Genomic DNA, 18,506 nt, shown 5'->3' on the forward strand with positions numbered 1-18,506 from the left:
TTGGGAGAACAGGCAACCTGCTAACACACCTTACAAATAAAAAATAGTTGAGCTATGGCTTCAGGTGGGGTTTCTTTTTGGCAGGTAAAAGCTAGAAGGTAAATTATTACTGTCAGTAAGCAATTTTGTCATGTGCCCTTCTCATAAAATATGGGAAATGGACTAGATGAATTTTCTCTAATTAGCAAACCTTTCTTGAAAGTAGTTACAACTGATTTTCTTTCAAAGGATAAGGATGCATTGAATGAAACTGCTCAAGATTTGGACCAGACTATTCAATGTTTCAACGAGAGAATGAACACTGCTAAATTTTCAGATTGCACCAAGCTGGAGATGGCCATGACAATGACTGGTGTCCAGGTTCAACTTCAACCTCCTCGGATAAGCTAGGAGCGAGCTGGAGAAGCTGGAGCTCCTCTCGGTAAGGATAGAGGGAAAGGCCTGGATCAGCTGAGGAGCTGAAGGACAGCGATATTTCAGAAGATGGGCAGAAGATGGTCACTCACAAGCTGGACATGAACTGATGTCATGCAGTCACCAAAAAAATTCACATTATGCTGTTACATACAAACTGGCAAGTGTGCAAGACTCAGAGGATTTGTTCTCATTCAGTCTATGCTGTGCTGTTGAAATGTCAGCTGTAAGTATTGTGGCTGGTCTGGGGCATGAAGCTAAGGAAATACATGTCCCAGTCAGAGAGGGGACAGTGAGAATGAAAAGAGATGAAGAAAACATGACTAAAAAAGCCTAAATGAACTGCACTTGTTCCCAAGCAGAATGCTAGAGGGGAAACATGATAGGAGTCTTCAAATATGTAAGAGGCCATTGCACAGACAAGTGGAAAAAGCTGTTTTCCCTGCCCATGGGAGCTGTACAGGTAAATTGTAGCAAGGAAGCTTTCTTTAGGTTAAGTATTTTTCTGTCTTTCTAATAGCAAAGGTCACAAAACACTGGGAGAGCCTAGAGGGCTGTGAATGGTCTTTAGGAACAGATTGGATAAACATAAAGGGAATGCTTTACGAAGTAACCTAGTTCATCACCTTTACCCTGAAGTGCCACCTAGCTTTGTTTTCCATTGTGCAACAGAAACCTTTATAACTTCATCCCTTCAGTGTGCAGGTAAAATAAGTGAGCAGATTATAAGCAGATAAAATAGGATGAAGAGCAATGAAAAAACGTGGTTCAATCTCAGGCAGACTGCTGTGGACCAGCCATCTCAAAGAGACTGGAAACTTCAGAAGATTCAAAGAACAGCAAGCAGGAGCAAGGGCATGGCAATTCATGAAAGATGGAGAAGATTGGGATTATTATCTTCAGAGAAAAAACAATGGAGACAGAATAAAAGTACATGAAGTAATGTCTGGTACAGACTGATCAGTGACTTCTGTTCTTCTTCTCTCATACTACCAAATACAGGGACGTTCTCCAAACTATCAAACTGAAGGTGGGTTAGTCCAAACTAAAAAATAAAATAATAATAAAAAAGAACACTAAAAATAAAAATAAAATGCACAACAAGAGATTCAAATATGGAGCTTCACTGCTATGGTACATCCAAAGCATCGATGCTGAAAACAAAAGGGTTCAGAAAGAAAATGTGTTACCAACCTCAGTCCAGGAGACAACCATCCATTGTGCTCCCAAGAGCAGAAGGACTGGGTCAGGAGCCACCAAACCCAGCCCAGCTGCCACCCCCCAAACCAGAGGGAATGCTTGTTTTTAAGAGGACACTATCCACCCCAGTAGGCTGAGGACTGGCCATGGTTGAAAGAACAGAGGAGAGGTCTGACCCAAGCCCTAAGCTGTACATATCCTGACCCAAAAAAGTGCTCTGCCCCAAAGCAGCAACTTGAACAGCCTTTGCAAAATCATGGCCTTGTTATCATCCTAAGAAAACAGAATGTGTGTGTATCAAGGAGGTGTATCTAGCTGGTTGTGTGTCTTGTTTAGCCAATAATGAGCAGTGACAAACGATCTCCAACCCGGATGACAGCACTGACAGTATCTATAAACAGAGGGGCAAAGGTCTTCACTGCAAAGTCTTATCCAAAGTTAACTTAACAAACAAATCTACTTATTACTGAGTAACTCCAACCACTAGCTTCCAATGTTATACATTTCAGCTAGCGCCTATGAAGAACTGAACTTGAAGGGGGATCCCAGAACAAGAGCCAACAGTTCAAGGACACATCAGAGACATGCCAGCAGTTTAGCCAGAAATTTGTTTAAAACACAAATGTCAAGAGGCCAGCAATTTCTGGAAGGAATGTGGTGCTGCATGTGCACGTTAAGAAAAACTTGACCTTTGAAATGCTAAATACATCACATTTTATACCTGGAAACAGAGCCCTCCTCAGCTTCTCTCTGTGGCTCTACCTGGGTAAGGAAGGGATGCTGCACATGGTATGGTCTCTCTGTAGATGATCTCAGTAGTAGCAGTTGTTTTTTTTTTTGTTGGTCTTTTGTGTTTTTTTTTTTTTTTTTACCATTGAAGCTAGAGATGTTGCAACTACATATTATTTTTGGCTAACAGCACTGATGCAGTTTTCAAACTACACCTGACTTCCAACTAGCCTGAGAGAAGAGCACCATCTCTGCTCATCACAGCTGGCAGAACAGCAAGACCCTCTGCTAGCGCTGTGCATGTCAGCCTGCAGCCTCTGGAGCATCACACCCAGCACAGCCTTTATGAAGCCCCTTTCATGCTGGTGTAACCCTCCAGAAGGCCTCTGCTGGGAACAAGCTGGGAACAAGGCAGGAGAGCCTCTGGAGATGAAGATACCCTCACATTTCATGCCCAGGCAGATTCAGAAAGCCTGCCTTGGAGGTTGGTCAGATAGCCCAAAGGGTGCTAGCTCAGAAAGCTTCCAAAATACGAGTTACCACCTGCTTGGGAAATCCAGGGAGCCTGAGCCTTAGGGACAGTGTTAAGATGAAAGCGGTCAGAAGAACATCAAAATGGTTTGACTGGGGGCTGGGGATATCCCAGACAACAAAGGCTGGTTAGTAAGTGCTGCCTTCCATCTGCAAAACAGATGAGGGTTCACTGCCGAGGATAATTTAAAAGTCAAATGTATGATTAAAAATTACATGTAATAAATAAAACCATGTTTCTTTGTAAAGCAAACTGGCCTTGTTTGCTGGCTGGACGTGCCCACACCAAACCAGACAAGCAGATGAAGTAAAAACACTCCCTGGGTGGAAGCAAAGAGTCTTGCCCAGCCTGAGAGGAGCTGCAGCAAAGAGTGGAAGAAAACATCCCATCAGTGCTTCAAAGGTCAGGTGGAAAAGGAGGTGGTGAGAGGGCCAGAGCATAGTGTAACAACTCATAGTCGGCGAGGACAAATGTTCTCAGCAGACTGAGGTAACACACTGATTTTTTTTCTAGCCTGGGTCAAAGCTGTGGGTAAAGCCTTATCCCAAGAGAGAAGGCTCTTCCCCTCCAGTGAGCTGAGCATTGCAGAGTTGCTGGTGGCTGTGCTGCTGTCCCTACCTGTGACACAAAGCTGATTCTGTTTTCAGAAGCCAGTGGCATGGAGAGAATATACCCTGGTAAAATACTGTGTTGAAGTATCTAGCCATTAACTTCACCAGTTGGCATAAATAAATAAATGGTGGAGATTCTGAATCATTCATTGAGTACAAAATGGAAAACCCAAGAAGGTGACCCCAAATCCATGCATCTCTGGAGGAAAAACAGCTTTATTAAAAACCAACATGTTATCAGAGACTCCCTATTATCACCAGTAGATGCAAGCTGACAGGCTGAAATCAATGTCAGCTATTGGAAGGCACCACAAAAAGCTACTTCCTTTGAAAAATGAATATTTAGATGTAGATCAAGGATTCTTTCATTTTTTCAGCTTGGCCATTTTTGATCAACTCACTTGGCATATTTAATTAAAGATGTAATAGTCAAACTTATTCCCGACTGCATGCAAAGCGGCAATATTTTAGAGATCAGTTCCTGCCTGGGAAATGTATCTGTTTGTAGTTCAGCCCACTTATGTACTAAAATGGCTGCTTTTTCCCCACAGTTTACAGAGAAGTTTACAAAGCTGAAGCTGTCAAAAAATAAAACATCCTGTGCTATAGCTATGCATACCAATGAGTAATGTTAATGCTGGTGATTTTTTTATGTAGGGATCAGTACATCAGTAAAAAGAAATAAAAACAGGTCTGATTTAGTGCCAAAGAGTCACAGAGAAATAATATCATTGGAGGCAGGGGGGAGAGAGGGAGGTTGGAAAGAAACACAAAGCAAGCTCAAAATGGCATTTTTCTCTTAAACTGAATGTGTTTTCAGAGTAAATTATCTTGATGATACAAACGTTACCTGAGTCACAAGTAAGGAAAAGAAACAGAAGAGTAGGGAGTAGCATAGTATGACACGACAAAAATACCAAAAATAGTGAATGCAAAACCAGCAGGTGGGCTGGGCCAAAACAGAAAGAGGATGTTGCTGCATCTTTACCACAGAAAGGCTGATTGTAGACGTGAAATATTGCAGTCTCAAAGTTAAGGCTACCAAAAGATGTTTTTCATAGTAACTTGAACAATAAAAAGGAGTCCTCTGAACTTGAAATAGAACAGACAAACACAACAATTTCACCTGATTTTGCAGAGCCCAGCGTCCTGAAGCTGACGGGGAGCACCAGCCCCTCTCTGTTCTGTCAGACCGATGTTCTTGCAGGTGGTAAGGACAGGCACAGCCCTTTCAAAACCCAACGGATGCTTTTTGTTATTGGAAATGTTTAATCATCTAAACTTAATCAATTTAATCATCTAAACTTAGGAAATCTTTTAATATATATCAGATCATTCCTAGTTGGTATTGTGGTATATCACTTGAGGGGTCCTGCTGGAACCAAAGAGCTGCTTGTGCTGGACGCTTGTCCTCAGAAGACAGAGATGTCTGCTAGTCCTTCCATCTGTTACAACATGCAAAGGCACAGCCACCAACACGAGTACAGCGTTCTCAGTCTCTCGTTGCTGAATTTGCACATCCTCTTAGCAGTCCCTGTAAGTTGTGTATTATTTATAGCTACGACTAAACTCACGAATAAAGGAACGCTAACCTTAAATCATCCACTGCAGAAAGGGAACTTGGGCAGAAGAGAAGTGAGCTGCAGTGATGCTCTCGAGTGACATACCTGACCCTGCTCACCAGCTTGCCTGAAAGCAGCACCTTGCAGCAGCAGGCACTCCTCCGTAGCTGCATAGCTTCCAGTGAGGGTCATCGCTTCAGATGTCTCAGAAGAAAGGTGGAAGTTTTTCAGGCCCACAGCGAAGCCTGTAGCAGCAAAAGAGATAGCAGGAACGCAGCACACATATGTCTAAGTGAAAGCTTTTGTGCTTTCTCTTAGACAAACCGTTCCCTTTTCCTCTTGGTGGTTCTTCAGGTTATATATAAAAAATAAAAAAATAAAATAAAATAAATAAAAAAAGCATTGTAGTGTGGGAAAAGAAACCTCAATCACCCTCTAGAAAATGAGATCCTGGTCATTAAATACTGCACTTCACTTAATTGTTATCACGTTGCGAGGAAGAGCCGTCACGCTGGCACAAATTGCAGTTTAATTGTTCACAAAACACTCAAAACACACAACATGCGCCCATTTAACCACAGTAACACTGGAGCAGCAGCTGGGGCCCAGAAGGCACTTACACAGCCTGGCTGCGCAGCGGCACGCCCTGAGCAGGCCGGGTCTCCCCAGCACACTGCCTTCTGCTCCCAGACCATGCCTTCCCTGGGGAAGAGCCCCCCATACCGTGCCCCTGTGCCCCCCACCATTAGCTGGGACCCCATCCCATCGAGTGCTTTGCTCCCCTGTGGCCACGTGTCCCCTCACGCAGAGGGCTGCAGGTTCAGCCAGGCCTCAGCCCCTTCTAAGCACCTGAAAGCATTAAAACTCTGCTCCTTAAAATGCCCCCTCGCACATGGAGGGCTGAGGGCACATCTCAGCCTACCAGAAGCTACCAGCAGCCCAGGTTTAGCACAAAAATAAAAGTTTTATTCCCCAGGGAGATCTTCCATCCTGGGACAAGATGCTGGCTGGTGCTAACAGAGGGTGAGGTTGGAAGGGACCCCTGGTGATCACCTGCTGCAGCCCCCCCTGCTCGAGCAGAACTTGTGGCTGGGTTGTAAGATTCCCTGGCTTCCCAATTGGCAAAGAGTACAAATAGCAAGGACACTGCAAACATGGCATCAGGGGCATGGGGCCACACCAGCTGCAACACCCTCTTTGTGGTGTGAAACAAAAGATTTCTGGACCAGGGCATAAAGAGGCAGCTTCAGCCAGCAGCTCTACCTGCAGGAGCAAGGCACGTGCTGTGGAGACAGTGGTTTTTCAGGGGAAAAGATGTAAGAAACTGGGAGTAGCCCTATCTGCTACTTCAGAGCACTGGCTGACTGCTGGGGGGGGGGGTCTCTGTGAGGAGGACTTTGCTGTGCTGCACATTCATAAAAGGTTGCAAGCAGGGCAATCAACACAGAGAGCTAAATACAGATGGGTCTCAGCCCAGAGGATCCCTACCCACCGCCACATTAGCGGTATGCTGGCAGCATGCTTAGCTGCACTACTCAAAGTAGCATCCCATGGCAGTTTTTCCCCTAATTCACAGCATCAGGCACAAGCTTGAAACACAAGCATAGGGGACTGTGGCCCAAAGAAGGAACTTGCCTTCAGCTTATTTCCTACTGTGGGGAAGCTGAAAGGGCCCTGCCACCAGGCGGTTCGTCTTTCCATTTCCCCTTCCTCCTCCACTTCTGAAGCCACCCAGCAGCTTCAGGCAGGTTTGCACAGGGTGGGGGGACCAAGGCAAGGGTGGGCAGACAAACCCAGGGTCTTTGGAAAGGCTGAGCCAATGCCAGGGAGGAGGAGAGGTCTGGATGAACCAGGGTGTCCCACATCTCCAGCAGCTGCTGCCACCCTTCCCATGGTCCCCAAAAGGAACCTCTTCCTTTGGACTCCCTGTCATCAGACTGGCTCCATCTGAATTTCGGGTTCTATGGTGGCATGCATGATGTCAGTGCCATGGCCAGGATGGCAGGAACTCACCACCAGCTGCTCTGAAGCATAGCAGAAATAATAGGAACAAGGCCAAAAGCATGCCACAAGGAAAAAAAAAGAGTTTTAGATTATCAAGTAATAGAGAAAAAAATACCAAAGTGAAGAAAACAAGGACCTGGCTTTTGCTGATGAAGAGGAGGGAAGCAGCACCTCCAACCAGCCTGGATGAAGCTGCACAGAGAAGCACCCTGATGGTTGGTTCTCTGCCCCAGGGTACTTTGTATTTTTCTAAGCAGAAGATACAAGTTCAGGCTCTGCTCATAAAGTTCCTGTCAGGGATGGTCCCCAGCCAAGCGTGAAATCCAAAGAAACCTCTCGAAGCAGCTGGAACAAAGCTTTGCATCTGGAGCTGTGTAAGCCAGAACAGCTCCAATCTGTCTGCTCCAAGCATTGAGGAAGTTTGGATTAAGATGTAAGTGCGATGGCCAAGATTTCTCCCTCCTCTGACAGGTAAGAAAAAGAAAAAAAAAGTCATTTCTATTGTTTTAATTCCCTGGGCCCACAATCAAAATGAGTTTCTCTCTCAGAGACATTGTGCAGTAGGAAAATCTTGAACTGGAGGGTTTTGCTTTCATGGTTATAGCAGAGACAACACGTCAGGGCTTACAAAAAGCATGCATTAAATGACTTTTGATGTTGCTTTGCATTTCTTTCAAAACCCAGCTTGCCTGGCACGTTGTCCCTTTACTGTGAGTGCTGTCAGTGTCAGAGGCAGCTTCTCCTCCACCACCCTCCCCATCACACCTGGCTGTGATGCAGCCACCACAAGCACTTTTCCCACCATGGCATCTCAGGTGGAAACTTGCCTTCATTTCCCTAACACAGCAAATATTCTGAAGAACTCATACAAACTACTGGCAACCGCAGATACTGCGGTGATGGCTACTGCACAGCAGGTGAAGGTTTCCAGAGTATCTTCTCAAAATTCATGATGAATGGTCTGATTTTCAGAGCAAAGCTAAGGGCTAACATGGAAAGCTAAAGAAGAAGAAACCCTGCAGCAACTGTTCAGCTTTTAAAGATCACGCCCTAAATCCTTTTTATTTTCTTCATTTTTAAGTCTAGTTTTGATTTTCTCTGCTGCAGGCTTCTGAACCAAACCACACCACTTTTAACACTGCGTGGCATGGGCTCGCTGTGTGCGGCCGCTGCCATTGTGCCACCTGTTGCCTGGGTGCTGCACCCATGAGCTTTTGTGATGAAACCCTGAAATCTGAGGCTTCACAGGTGCTCCTGCCAGTGCCCAGAGACAAACAAACCACCGCAGGGCTGTGAGTCACCAGGAACCACACACTCACGTTTGCGACGACATCTGGAGAGCAGCGACTGGCACACGGTGCACAGGGCAGGCGAGTCAGCTCCCACGAAGGCACAAGCAGGGGGAGATCATGTTGCAAGACCACACACAGGCTGTCACCTTCCACCAGAGCCTTCCCCGTGCTTGGCATGGGTGCTCTGAGCCCCACTCCGCTTGCATGCAATGCTGCAAACCCAGCAGCAGCGCTGAGCAGGAGCCAGGTAAGAACCACGACCGCTGCAATTTGGCTCCAGTAGGAGCCAGCAAGCGCAGGTACAGACAAGATTTATTTTTGCTGTTGGAACACGTTCTTTTGTGGATTAGCGGCTGCCCGGTGCAAACAGACGTGAGTTAACCCTTCTTTGCCAGAGGGCTCTGCAAGCCTGCACCGCTGCCATTAGGCAAGATGCAGACGATACCTACCCCAGCACGCAGCACCGAGCTCTCCAGCTGGAGCCTTGCATCTCCGGGATCTGCGTGCCTCAAGCACAGAGAACAGCTGCACATGGACCTGCGCTTCTTTCTCTGTTACAAAGGAAAAAATATCTTCAAGACTGCTCTTCTTTAGCAAAAGGAAGCCCTAAGTGGATGTTTCCAGACCACTTCCAAGACGGATCTTTAAAAGTCACAGTTTCTGATTTTCACAGACACAAGAGGGTCAAAAATCTTCAAAAGCAGAACCAAAACAATCTACCACAGCTTTTGTTCCTTATTTAGGGCAGACTACCTCCAAGATCTAATTATCTCTCTGCAACTCCCTAAGCAGTCGATGCAGACAGAGGGGTCCGCAGGGAGCCAGCCGTTGAGCCCACCTGAAGCCCTTACCTTGGGACGTGACTGAATCTGTCTCGCATCCAGCGCCCTTGGACAGACAGGAAAACTGCACAGAAATGACTCCAGATCCCCTCTTTGGTGACATGGGGGTCAGATTGCCCCTTGGCAGAAGGTAAGAAGAGGTTATGCTTCTGAGCATCAGCCCCTTCAGACACTTTGAGGTAAAGGAATGTCCTTGGTGCACGCTGACCTCAGAGACCATCGGCTTCATTTTACCAGCACTTTATTTTCTCCCTTCTTTCCCAGATTAAGGCAGTCTACTATCTAGATTTAGAGCTCAGATACAGCCACACAACCATTTGCTTTTCCGCTCATTGGATCCAGAACAGCTTCTGAGAGAAGCGCATTATATTGCACTGATATGGACAGTCATGGAAATGCACCTCCTACCTGCTGCCGTGTGCCACGTCTCCTACCTGAGGCAGAAGGATTTTCCTCTGTGAGAAGCCAACACTGGTCACCGTGCCACCAAGACATCAGTGGAGTGGAAGACAAATGCTGGCAAGCAACTGAGGAATTCTTGGACCACTGAGCTGGAGAAGGCTTGTCACTCCATCTTTAAGGAACGTGGGGAAAAAGAAAAGTGTCTGTGAGCAATATGGTTCATATCAAAGCTAAGCAAGAGTTTCTGTAGTTTTCTAAACATGAGACAAAAGGACAAAGTACCACTGGCTGGAGACAGGAGAGCGAAGGACAGCTACGCAAAGGGAGGCTGGCTGGGACCTCCAGGAGCTCAGGAAATGGGACGTGAGGCGAGTTAACCCCCTATCCATGTGGCATGGGAAAGCGATACCATGTCTGATGCCGATCCCGGAGACACCTCCTGAGCAAACGCTTTACACTTTCAAAAGCAGCAGAGATGCATTTTTATTTAACTCCAGTGCAGGAAGTTCTATGCTGGATGTCAAAAGGAAATGTTTTCAAATTTAAAAGTAACATGAAACTGAGCAGCCAGTGAGTTGCCTTGTAATCACAATCATTGTATTTGTTAGAAGGAAACAGAAAAAGGCCCAGCTAAGCACCACATATTTAGCATTTTGAAGCTAAAAATAGCAGTGACCAAATCAGCTGGAAGAAGGAATTTGAGCAGAACGGAAACTATCACCAGAAATTATCTGAGAGTATTTTAGAGTGCCCTGGAATTGGAAAAGGCAACACCCATTCAAATCCCCATCGTGTCTGTGAGGAGAAATAGAAACAGGTAAAGTATTACGGAGGGGGAAGGAATAGTAAATCCAGCCACAGGTAGGAATTAGAGGCTAGGAATGATCAGTTATCTGTAAGGCAGCAAGGAGAAACCAATGGCCAGCAGAACTAGCAGTGAGAATAAGCTTCTTAAGTAGTAAAAAGAACAAAAAAGAACAAAAGCGTTCCCAGCACAGGCCCAGCACACCCCAGAAACAGAAGAGTTGTTGACAATAATGCAGAGAAATCAAATACAGAGTATTAAAAAACATTTCAATTCCAAAAACTGGACCAAAAAGCAGGTGAGACACAGCCATCGACCCCGTTAACAGTCAGTTCCTTTAGCTGTCACCTGCCCAAGAAACGCTGAAGGTTTGGGAAAACATTTGGACAAACACTGCTTACAGCCGCAGGACTCGGCACGCCGGCAGGAGGAACTCGAGGACGTACGAAGGCGGCAGCACAGCAGAGTCACACCCGGAGCTTCTCTGCAGCTCTCCCCCAGCAGGAGCTCCAGGGGAGCAGCCAGGGCGTCTGGAGAAGGCTCTCTCCTAGCAGCCCTCCAGACCAACTTGCCCTGTTATTTGGCAGTCATCACGAGATGTGCTCAGGGAAGATTTAACACTGAGAAGTATTTTAGAAAGGAGAATTCCTCACCCCTAATAATTCAGTTTAGATATGCAACATCTGAGGAAATTCTTTTAATTTCATTCTACGGGGATGCTTAAAATAAATCATGCTGTGTGTGCAGCCTTGCTCAACCATATCTGTGCGTTATCTGTACCACAAGGAGGTCATTTCTCCCTAGTCACATCCAGGGTGCGGCACTAGGGATCAGCTTCTTGCATTAATGCCTCTCAGGTCTCTACAGTTTCTTCTCAAGCCTTACAGAAGTCCTGACGTGGGAGATCTCTGAACCACTGGTACTGATTTTCAGCAAGTTTTGAATTTGAGGAGAAATCCCACAAAATTGGAAGACGGCTAATATTTTGCCTATTTATAAAAATATATCATTAGAAAGATTGGATTATTACAGGCCTGTCAGTCTGAAAGTAATCCCTGGGAAAACAATAGTTGATGCTGAATTAAAAGGGATCAATGCCAGTCGTGATGTTCATGGAAAACAGACCGTGTCGGGTTGATTCTGGTTTTAACAGCTCATAGTTTCCTTGACAGAGCAATAGCATCGGTGTAGCAGCCACGCACGAGGAGCTCTTCCCGACTGCCTCCTGCAGGCAGAAACACCCTGGGAGGGGAGCAGACGAAAGCCTCCCAACACAGGCTGGAAGTTAAAACAGACAAATGAGCCTGGAAAGAAAGCGTATGCTTTTAGCCTCTGGAACAACCAGCGTAAGATTTGGCCACTGTCACCGGAGAGTTTCAAGGCTGGGATCAGAGAGCACACGCTTCAAGAAAACCCTAATTCAAAGCAGCGTCGGGCGAGGGCAACCTTCCCAGTGTTTGCAGAGCAAATTGCATGAACCATCACAGCTTGCTCCTGCTGACCGTGCCGCCAGCACCCCTTCCAAGCGGTTCCGAGGATCAGAAGCGTGCCGCTAGCCCAGAAACCCACCTTTAAGCCCAAATCACGGCAGCGTTTGCCCCCGGTGCGCCGGCGACCGAGGAACCTGGCCACGAGCTTGTGAAGCTGCTGCAAGTCACCGCGCCTGGGTAGCGGCACCCTGCGGGAACGAGCGCACTCCTCATGCAACCTGCACCGAAACCTCTCCGGCTACACCCCCGGCCCCTGCGAAGCGGCGCCTGAGACCCACAAGAGGGCGGTCGGGGTTGCGTTTTCCTCTCCGCAGCATCCTTCCCCCGGCTCCCGGCCAGGCGCTCAGCGCGCAGAGCCGCTCCCGGCCCGCTTAAGGGGTCTCTGGGTGCGCAGCCAGAGCTGGGCTCCTCGCACGCCACGAGATGGCCCGAGCACAGACAGCGCTTGCTGAGGATGGGCGAGCTGTTTAATGCCCGCTGGTCCTGGGATTTCCATGGGGCAGCCTGCTTGGGTCACATCGGTGTGCGTGATTGTGCTGGTGGTTGCAGGACCGGGTCTCCACCGAGCTTATGTTAGGCTTTCAAAGGCAGAAGCATCTTCTCCTATCTTATGTATTCAAAAATAATAATAAAAATAAAAATTAAAGAGATATTAAAAATATAGTATCAGGCTGAAAATTAAATCTCTCCTTCCAAGTGGAAGAGATGTTATAATAGATGTTACACCGTTACTGGTGTTCAACTCAGCTTTGAGGCCACAGCCACCACCACAAGTGTAATTCAGACCTGGGCTGGCCATCATCAGTATTACAGGCAGTCCATTCATGTCTTTGACAGCTCTCAAAATGTCCTTATCTCCTGTCCCCATTTCACCCTCCCTACAAAACAAGGGTGATGCAGCACTGCTTCCACCCTCTGCACAAGGCACATCCCAGCTATGGATGCTTTCCTTCTGTTCTCCTCCGCAGCTCTTCCACCATCCCCATGTCTGCCCTACATCTTACCTCTTCACTTTCCCTCTCCTCCTTACCCTCTCTGTGCATCTCGTCCCAAAACCTTTCTTTGCTTTTATACAGTTTAACCTCCCTTCCTCTCCCAGCATGATGCCATCTCACCTCATCTTTAAACGCTGCACCACTGCTACCTGGAATCCTTCTCCTCCACATCCATCTGAGAATTTCTAATTTGGCTAAAATAAATAAATAGGAGATTGTAGAACGTATCAATCAGTCAAAAAAAAAAAAAAAAAAACTTCCAGAAAGAAAATACATTATCAGCCTACAGAAGCCATTCAATAGCAACCAAAAGCCAGCAACGTTTTGCAGTGTAAGTCATGATGGTAAAATCCTTTCAGTGACGCTGTGTTTTACCAGTAAGTGTCAGAAAACAGCAGAGGAAGAATCAAGGGAGAAGTGTGTTAGTGTGTGCGTGGGGTGGGGAGGCTGCATTTGCTGGTGGTACACAAGCACGCTGTACTTGATTTTGGCACTGCAGCTGCTACTCCCATTTAGCAGCCCTCATTCCGGTTGTTTCCTTTGTTTGCCTTATTTCTATGGCAGCCCCGTAGTAGGATTTTCATTGAACAGATAAAGCTCCATGGGGAGGCACTAGGAGCAAACACAAGAGAAGCTCTAGGAATGCACAGACTATGAGAACAAAAACATGAGTTAGACCATTGCCCTGCCATTGCAAGACAAGGTGGGGGCAAAGGGAGAGAAAATAAGGCAAGTGCCTTCTCTGTAATCCTTTAGGGAACATTCAAGTATGTTTCTTGTTTCTTCAACAAATACATGGGAATTTCAGTAGCAGGGAGAAGCGCACAGGACAACAAAGTCTCTCCTAGGAGGCAGCACTCACAGCCCAGCCCAGCCTTACTTCAGGAGCTGCTAAATCAATTCTGCTTTGTGAAGAAGTCAGGTATTTAAGTAGAACATGTTAAAAGAGATAAGACCCTTCAGAAAAACATCTTACCTTTCAGTTTCACCTGGTTCCCTCACCCTAGCTGCATTTCACAAGCAACAGTAGCCAGTAAAATGCACTGACAAATCAAGGTCCTGCTAATAGCGGCGAAGGTCGGGGCAGCACCACCACTGATAATCCCTGCCTGTGGCAGAAGTGACAGCTCTGTCAGTAAGTCAGATTGTCCATGTAGGTAAGGTGTTGTATATATGAGCATTTGGGTGACATGAAGTTGAAGTGGTCTGCCTGGCTGCTGTTATTTTCAAGGCCCTCCACCAGTTTTTGATGTTTACTGGATAAGAGAAGGAAGCAAGCCAAGGCAGAGGGGCTTGAGTTACAGAAGCTAAATCTGTGCTGGAAAAATGCACACTTTGCGAGCGTGCACTGTCATGTGGACTCTATTAACCAAATGGAAACAGACATTAAGTAGATGATTTCCTCTTTAAAAGACAAAAAATGAAAAGAGGGGGAGGAACCCTTAGCGTTTGCTAAGATCCACAAGTAAATGCATGCAAGACTGCATGCAATGCAAATCTGGAAACAGCAAAAGTAAAGGGAATTAAGCTATTTCAAATTACCCTTAACTAAGCTTTCACCCAAGTTCTGCCAAACATCACAAACCCTTTTGAACTGCATCTTCTCTTATCCAGATGACATCCATGCAATTCAGACAGCTAGTTCTGTTTGGGCAAAAACAAAGCAGGGATCAAAACTGGATTATAAAGGGATCAAAACTGGATTATAACAAGGATCTTGTTTTGGATTTAGATGCTATATTCTTCACCTAAAAGGTGAATCAACTAGTTGTGCACAACTTACCTCTTACATTGTAAAACCAAATTTTGGAGATTGTTTGAGATGGCCAAGAACTGAACTCAATACAGTGAGCAACATTTGTCAGCATTGGGAAAATACAGCATTTTTACAAAAAAAGCATAACAAAAATATCAAAGAGCAATTTTATTTAGCTTATTGGCACAAAACTTACAAGAACTGTGTTGTTCCCTTCTTAAACTTAGTACAACTAGCAAGGGAAAAAAGGCATACTAATACATTTATAGTAAGCTGTACAGCAAGTGAATTATGGAAAGAGGCACCAGAAAGATCTACCAAAAATCAAAGTGCATGAAAAATACCTACTCTGAGCGCCTCATGGTATTGTATTAAGGCACCACTCCTTTAGAAGGCTTACTGAATATGTCAAGTGTGCAACTTCTTGGTTTGGAATGTAAAAGTCCTTCCACCTGTATCAGAATTGGATACTGCAATCCTCTGAAGAGAACACTTCTTGTAAATATTAAATGGAGACCTCCTTCTGTCCATATCATCTCTCAGAAGTGTCATTGTCAAATGCTTTGAGAAAGCTGACATATGCTATCAAAGCGACCAGTACATTACTTCCAGTTTGAGTTGTAGTGTACACCAGGTCTATGAATTCTTTACAGTGATTTTATAGAAAAAATGCCACAGAGACAAAAGTGACATGGGACATGTCAAGTAATGATATTACTGATAAATTACCAAAACAACTTCTAAAGACTTCCTGGAATATCTCAAAAGAAAAAAAAAAAAAAAAGGATCTGAGTAGTGTTATAATCTGGAAAAATTAAATACACTCTCCAAGAGAATGTTACGAAGCTTCCTGTAGGATTAGCAATCAAGTCTGATGAATTCCACAAGACTTCAGGAACTTTAAATACGTAGAAAAAGCCCCATATTAGACAGTGGTAAATGTTTTTCATAACTGGCAACATTTAATGCAAGTACCTGTAACTGCAAATCATGTTATACTGGTGATATCATGTTATAAACGTTAAACACAGAAACATCCTTAAAAGAGCCAGACAGATACCTTAGTTCATTGCGGATTCTGTACATCACTGCTCTTCATTACTACAAAAATCACACCAGACTTTATATTTCAGCATCTCCACTAAGGACTACTCGTTTACGAGCCAAACCACTTCAGTTACAAGAAGAGGTACCACAAACCAGATTCACATCTAATGTAAACAGGTTCCAAACAACCAAACAGAAGTTGCAGAAGTTGCATCTGCTTCTTAACCAGCCTTGTTTTTGGTTTTGCTGCTCAGCTGGATCACCAGTTTCCTTAACTTGCAGGAAGAAGTTTGATAAGAAATCAATGCCCATATCAAAACTTAGGTGGGAACCAGTAAATGCAGAATATTGTATCAAACCATTGTACAACACCTCTACTGTAGAGAGTTTCAAACATCTCAGGAGCTGCTTAACCTGACCTTTGGAAAAGCACATTTCTTTATGGACATGCGAAGGCATTTAAATATGAACCCTTGGCATTACAATTTCATTTTTTGTCCCTCCTGTGGTGTAAACCTCAAGAACACAACTGTGTGTCCTATTATAAAACCAAAGCACCCTTGAGCATTACAAATTCTAAACAGCAAGAGCTGAAAAAAAAGGGCATCTGGAAGTGATCTATACATTACGGAGCATGGTGTTTCACAAGTCTCAGAGAGAACAGCTCGGTTCATACTTTCTGGGATAACTTTCCCTACACCTTTGCCCAAGTACAGAGTTGTAGTTTTCAGTAACTCTTACCCCTGAATTATTTGCTACCACATATAAAACATGCCACAGTAGTGGCAGTCAGAGCTAAACATTTAATAACATAACCTTTTTGTCCTTTATTAACAATTACAATCAGCAGAAAGAAAAACTATTCACTCAACTCATTTATTTCATGATTTATATGTAGGTCATGTAACAACTTAACATTGGTGTTAAACGTTTGTGCTTCCATTCTCTGGCACTTGGAGGAGGAATTCATTTCCAGATAATCACATCTTGCTGAAGCATTCCTTTGCATTTGTCCAAACTTGAATTCCCTTTAAAAATAATAATAAAATATTAAAAAGGCAAAAAATAGACGGAAATATAATTTGCTTGCAAACCTCAGACTTTTTTTCCATGGAAGACTCTATAGAAAACCCCACAAAACTCCACACAAGAACAAGGCAGAGACCACACTGGGATTGGACCACACTGCCTATTATATATATATCAACATTAACATGTCACAGAGTTAGAGTAGGATGGAACATGTGGGAGGTTTTACGCTAGTGACTTCCAACCTTCTGTGACTGCAACGCTCCTAGATGCTGAAAGTTCGCATCTGATCCCCTGCTGACATGATATATACACTAGCCTAGCCTTTCACAAGCTACACATACCTTTTTGCACATGCTAATCTGCATAACAGCATAGCTTATAAGAGCCTCCTTCAAATCGCGATTCTTTTGCTCTTTAAACCGTTCAATGTCAGCCCAGGCACTTTTCACAAAGTCTCTGGAATTAAAAGCAACATTTCTGTTAGTGTTTTACATGTTACAACCTCAGCTCATCTTCCTTCTTCTGAACCCCACAACAAGGAAGTTTTATGTACGATAAAGCACTTTGTTTCAGTCAGCAAACCAAGTTCTGTATTTATTATGCATCCTGCAGTGTTCTCGTTTTGTAATTGGCACTACTGCTTAATTCTCCATCTACTTCTTAAGATTTTTAAACCAGAACCAGTTTCACAGGATTTTATTTTATTTTTTTTAAATATAGTAAGCATCACTGCTGTAGAACCAGCATAATTCAGAATACACTTTTCTCTTCAGATTTTCTCAGTGACAAAATATCTTTATGCTAACACTCAGCACACAACATTCCATGTTTCTGTTTCAATTGTCAAGTCTGAATCTTGGTCTTTCCAATGTGAAAACTCAGTTGTCAACAGGATTTGAGACAGTAAAGTGTAACAACATTTACAATGCAAATTTGACTTGGACAATTCACTTCAGGAATTAATTTTGTTGGTTTGGGGATTTGTCTTCAGGTCTCTTTAACCAAAATGGAAGAAGATTTCTTTAATTCATGGCTTTTCATTTGTGCTGGACTGTACACACAAGGCAAGTATTCACTTGAAAATTGCTTCCAGAGCTACAATACCAGATCTCCAGTACTTCTGTCAAAATGATTAAGAAATTGGGTTTACTGAATGTCGTGTTGTTTTGAACTGCTCATGAACTAGTCTTATCTTCTCAGCTTTAATCCTAACATACCAGGAGATACCACATTTACCCCTTCTATTATACGATGAACATGTTTTGACACAAACACATTGCTTCAGGAATGTTAGTTCCTATTTTTCACATTTGCATTCCTGAAGAAAATTTCATTACAGCATTGAGAAGCAGTTACTCAAACACAGCTTGCCAGAACTTCTAATCTCTTTCACACAGGAGTCAGTTATCCCCCATATGAGGAGCTGTAGAATATTAACTTAGGACCCATGCATATAAACCAAACTAAATACTGTATTTGAAGCAAATCAGCTTTTGAGTCTTAGGCTATTCAGCTGCAGACCTACAAGCCCACCTGCTAAACATATTACTAGCTGAACATAAAAGCAAGCAAGTCAGCCATTAGAGTGGGCTCAGTAACTGGGAAAGTCATCAGGTTTTACATAAGCCATACACTCAGACCAGAAGCTAACTGCATGTACTGTACTTTATTTCACAACTTGCAGCTGACAGGAGCTTTTATAGACAGCTCATAAACACCAAGAATATATTAAAAACACTTATAAAATGCAAACACCTTCAAGAGCATCCAGTCGATGACTTATGCTAAGACAA

At 44.4% G+C, this 18,506-nt stretch overlaps 1 protein-coding gene and 1 long non-coding RNA gene across 2 annotated transcripts in view; both read right to left on the reverse strand.

Moving 5' to 3' along the window:
• Positions 1-3,796: 3,796 nt before the first annotated feature.
• On the reverse strand, positions 3,797-12,545 carry LOC137858999 (uncharacterized). The gene is made up of 3 exons (XR_011098117.1): positions 9,621-12,545; positions 5,154-5,293; positions 3,797-5,020 (listed from the first exon to the last, which is right to left on the reverse strand). It is a non-coding gene; the product is annotated as an uncharacterized lncRNA (long non-coding RNA).
• Positions 12,546-14,789: 2,244 nt separating this feature from the next.
• The window catches only part of SNX4 (sorting nexin 4), a 33,213-nt gene continuing 29,496 nt past the window's right edge, over positions 14,790-18,506 (reverse strand). The window contains 2 exon segments of the mRNA XM_068687586.1: positions 14,790-16,709; positions 17,055-17,169. Of these exon segments, the coding sequence (XP_068543687.1) occupies positions 16,662-16,709; positions 17,055-17,169 (163 nt within the window). The 3' untranslated portion in view covers positions 14,790-16,661.

The sequence above is a fragment of the Anas acuta genome, chromosome 6 (assembly GCF_963932015.1).
Source record: "Anas acuta chromosome 6, bAnaAcu1.1, whole genome shotgun sequence".
Lineage (NCBI taxonomy): Eukaryota > Metazoa > Chordata > Aves > Anseriformes > Anatidae > Anas > Anas acuta.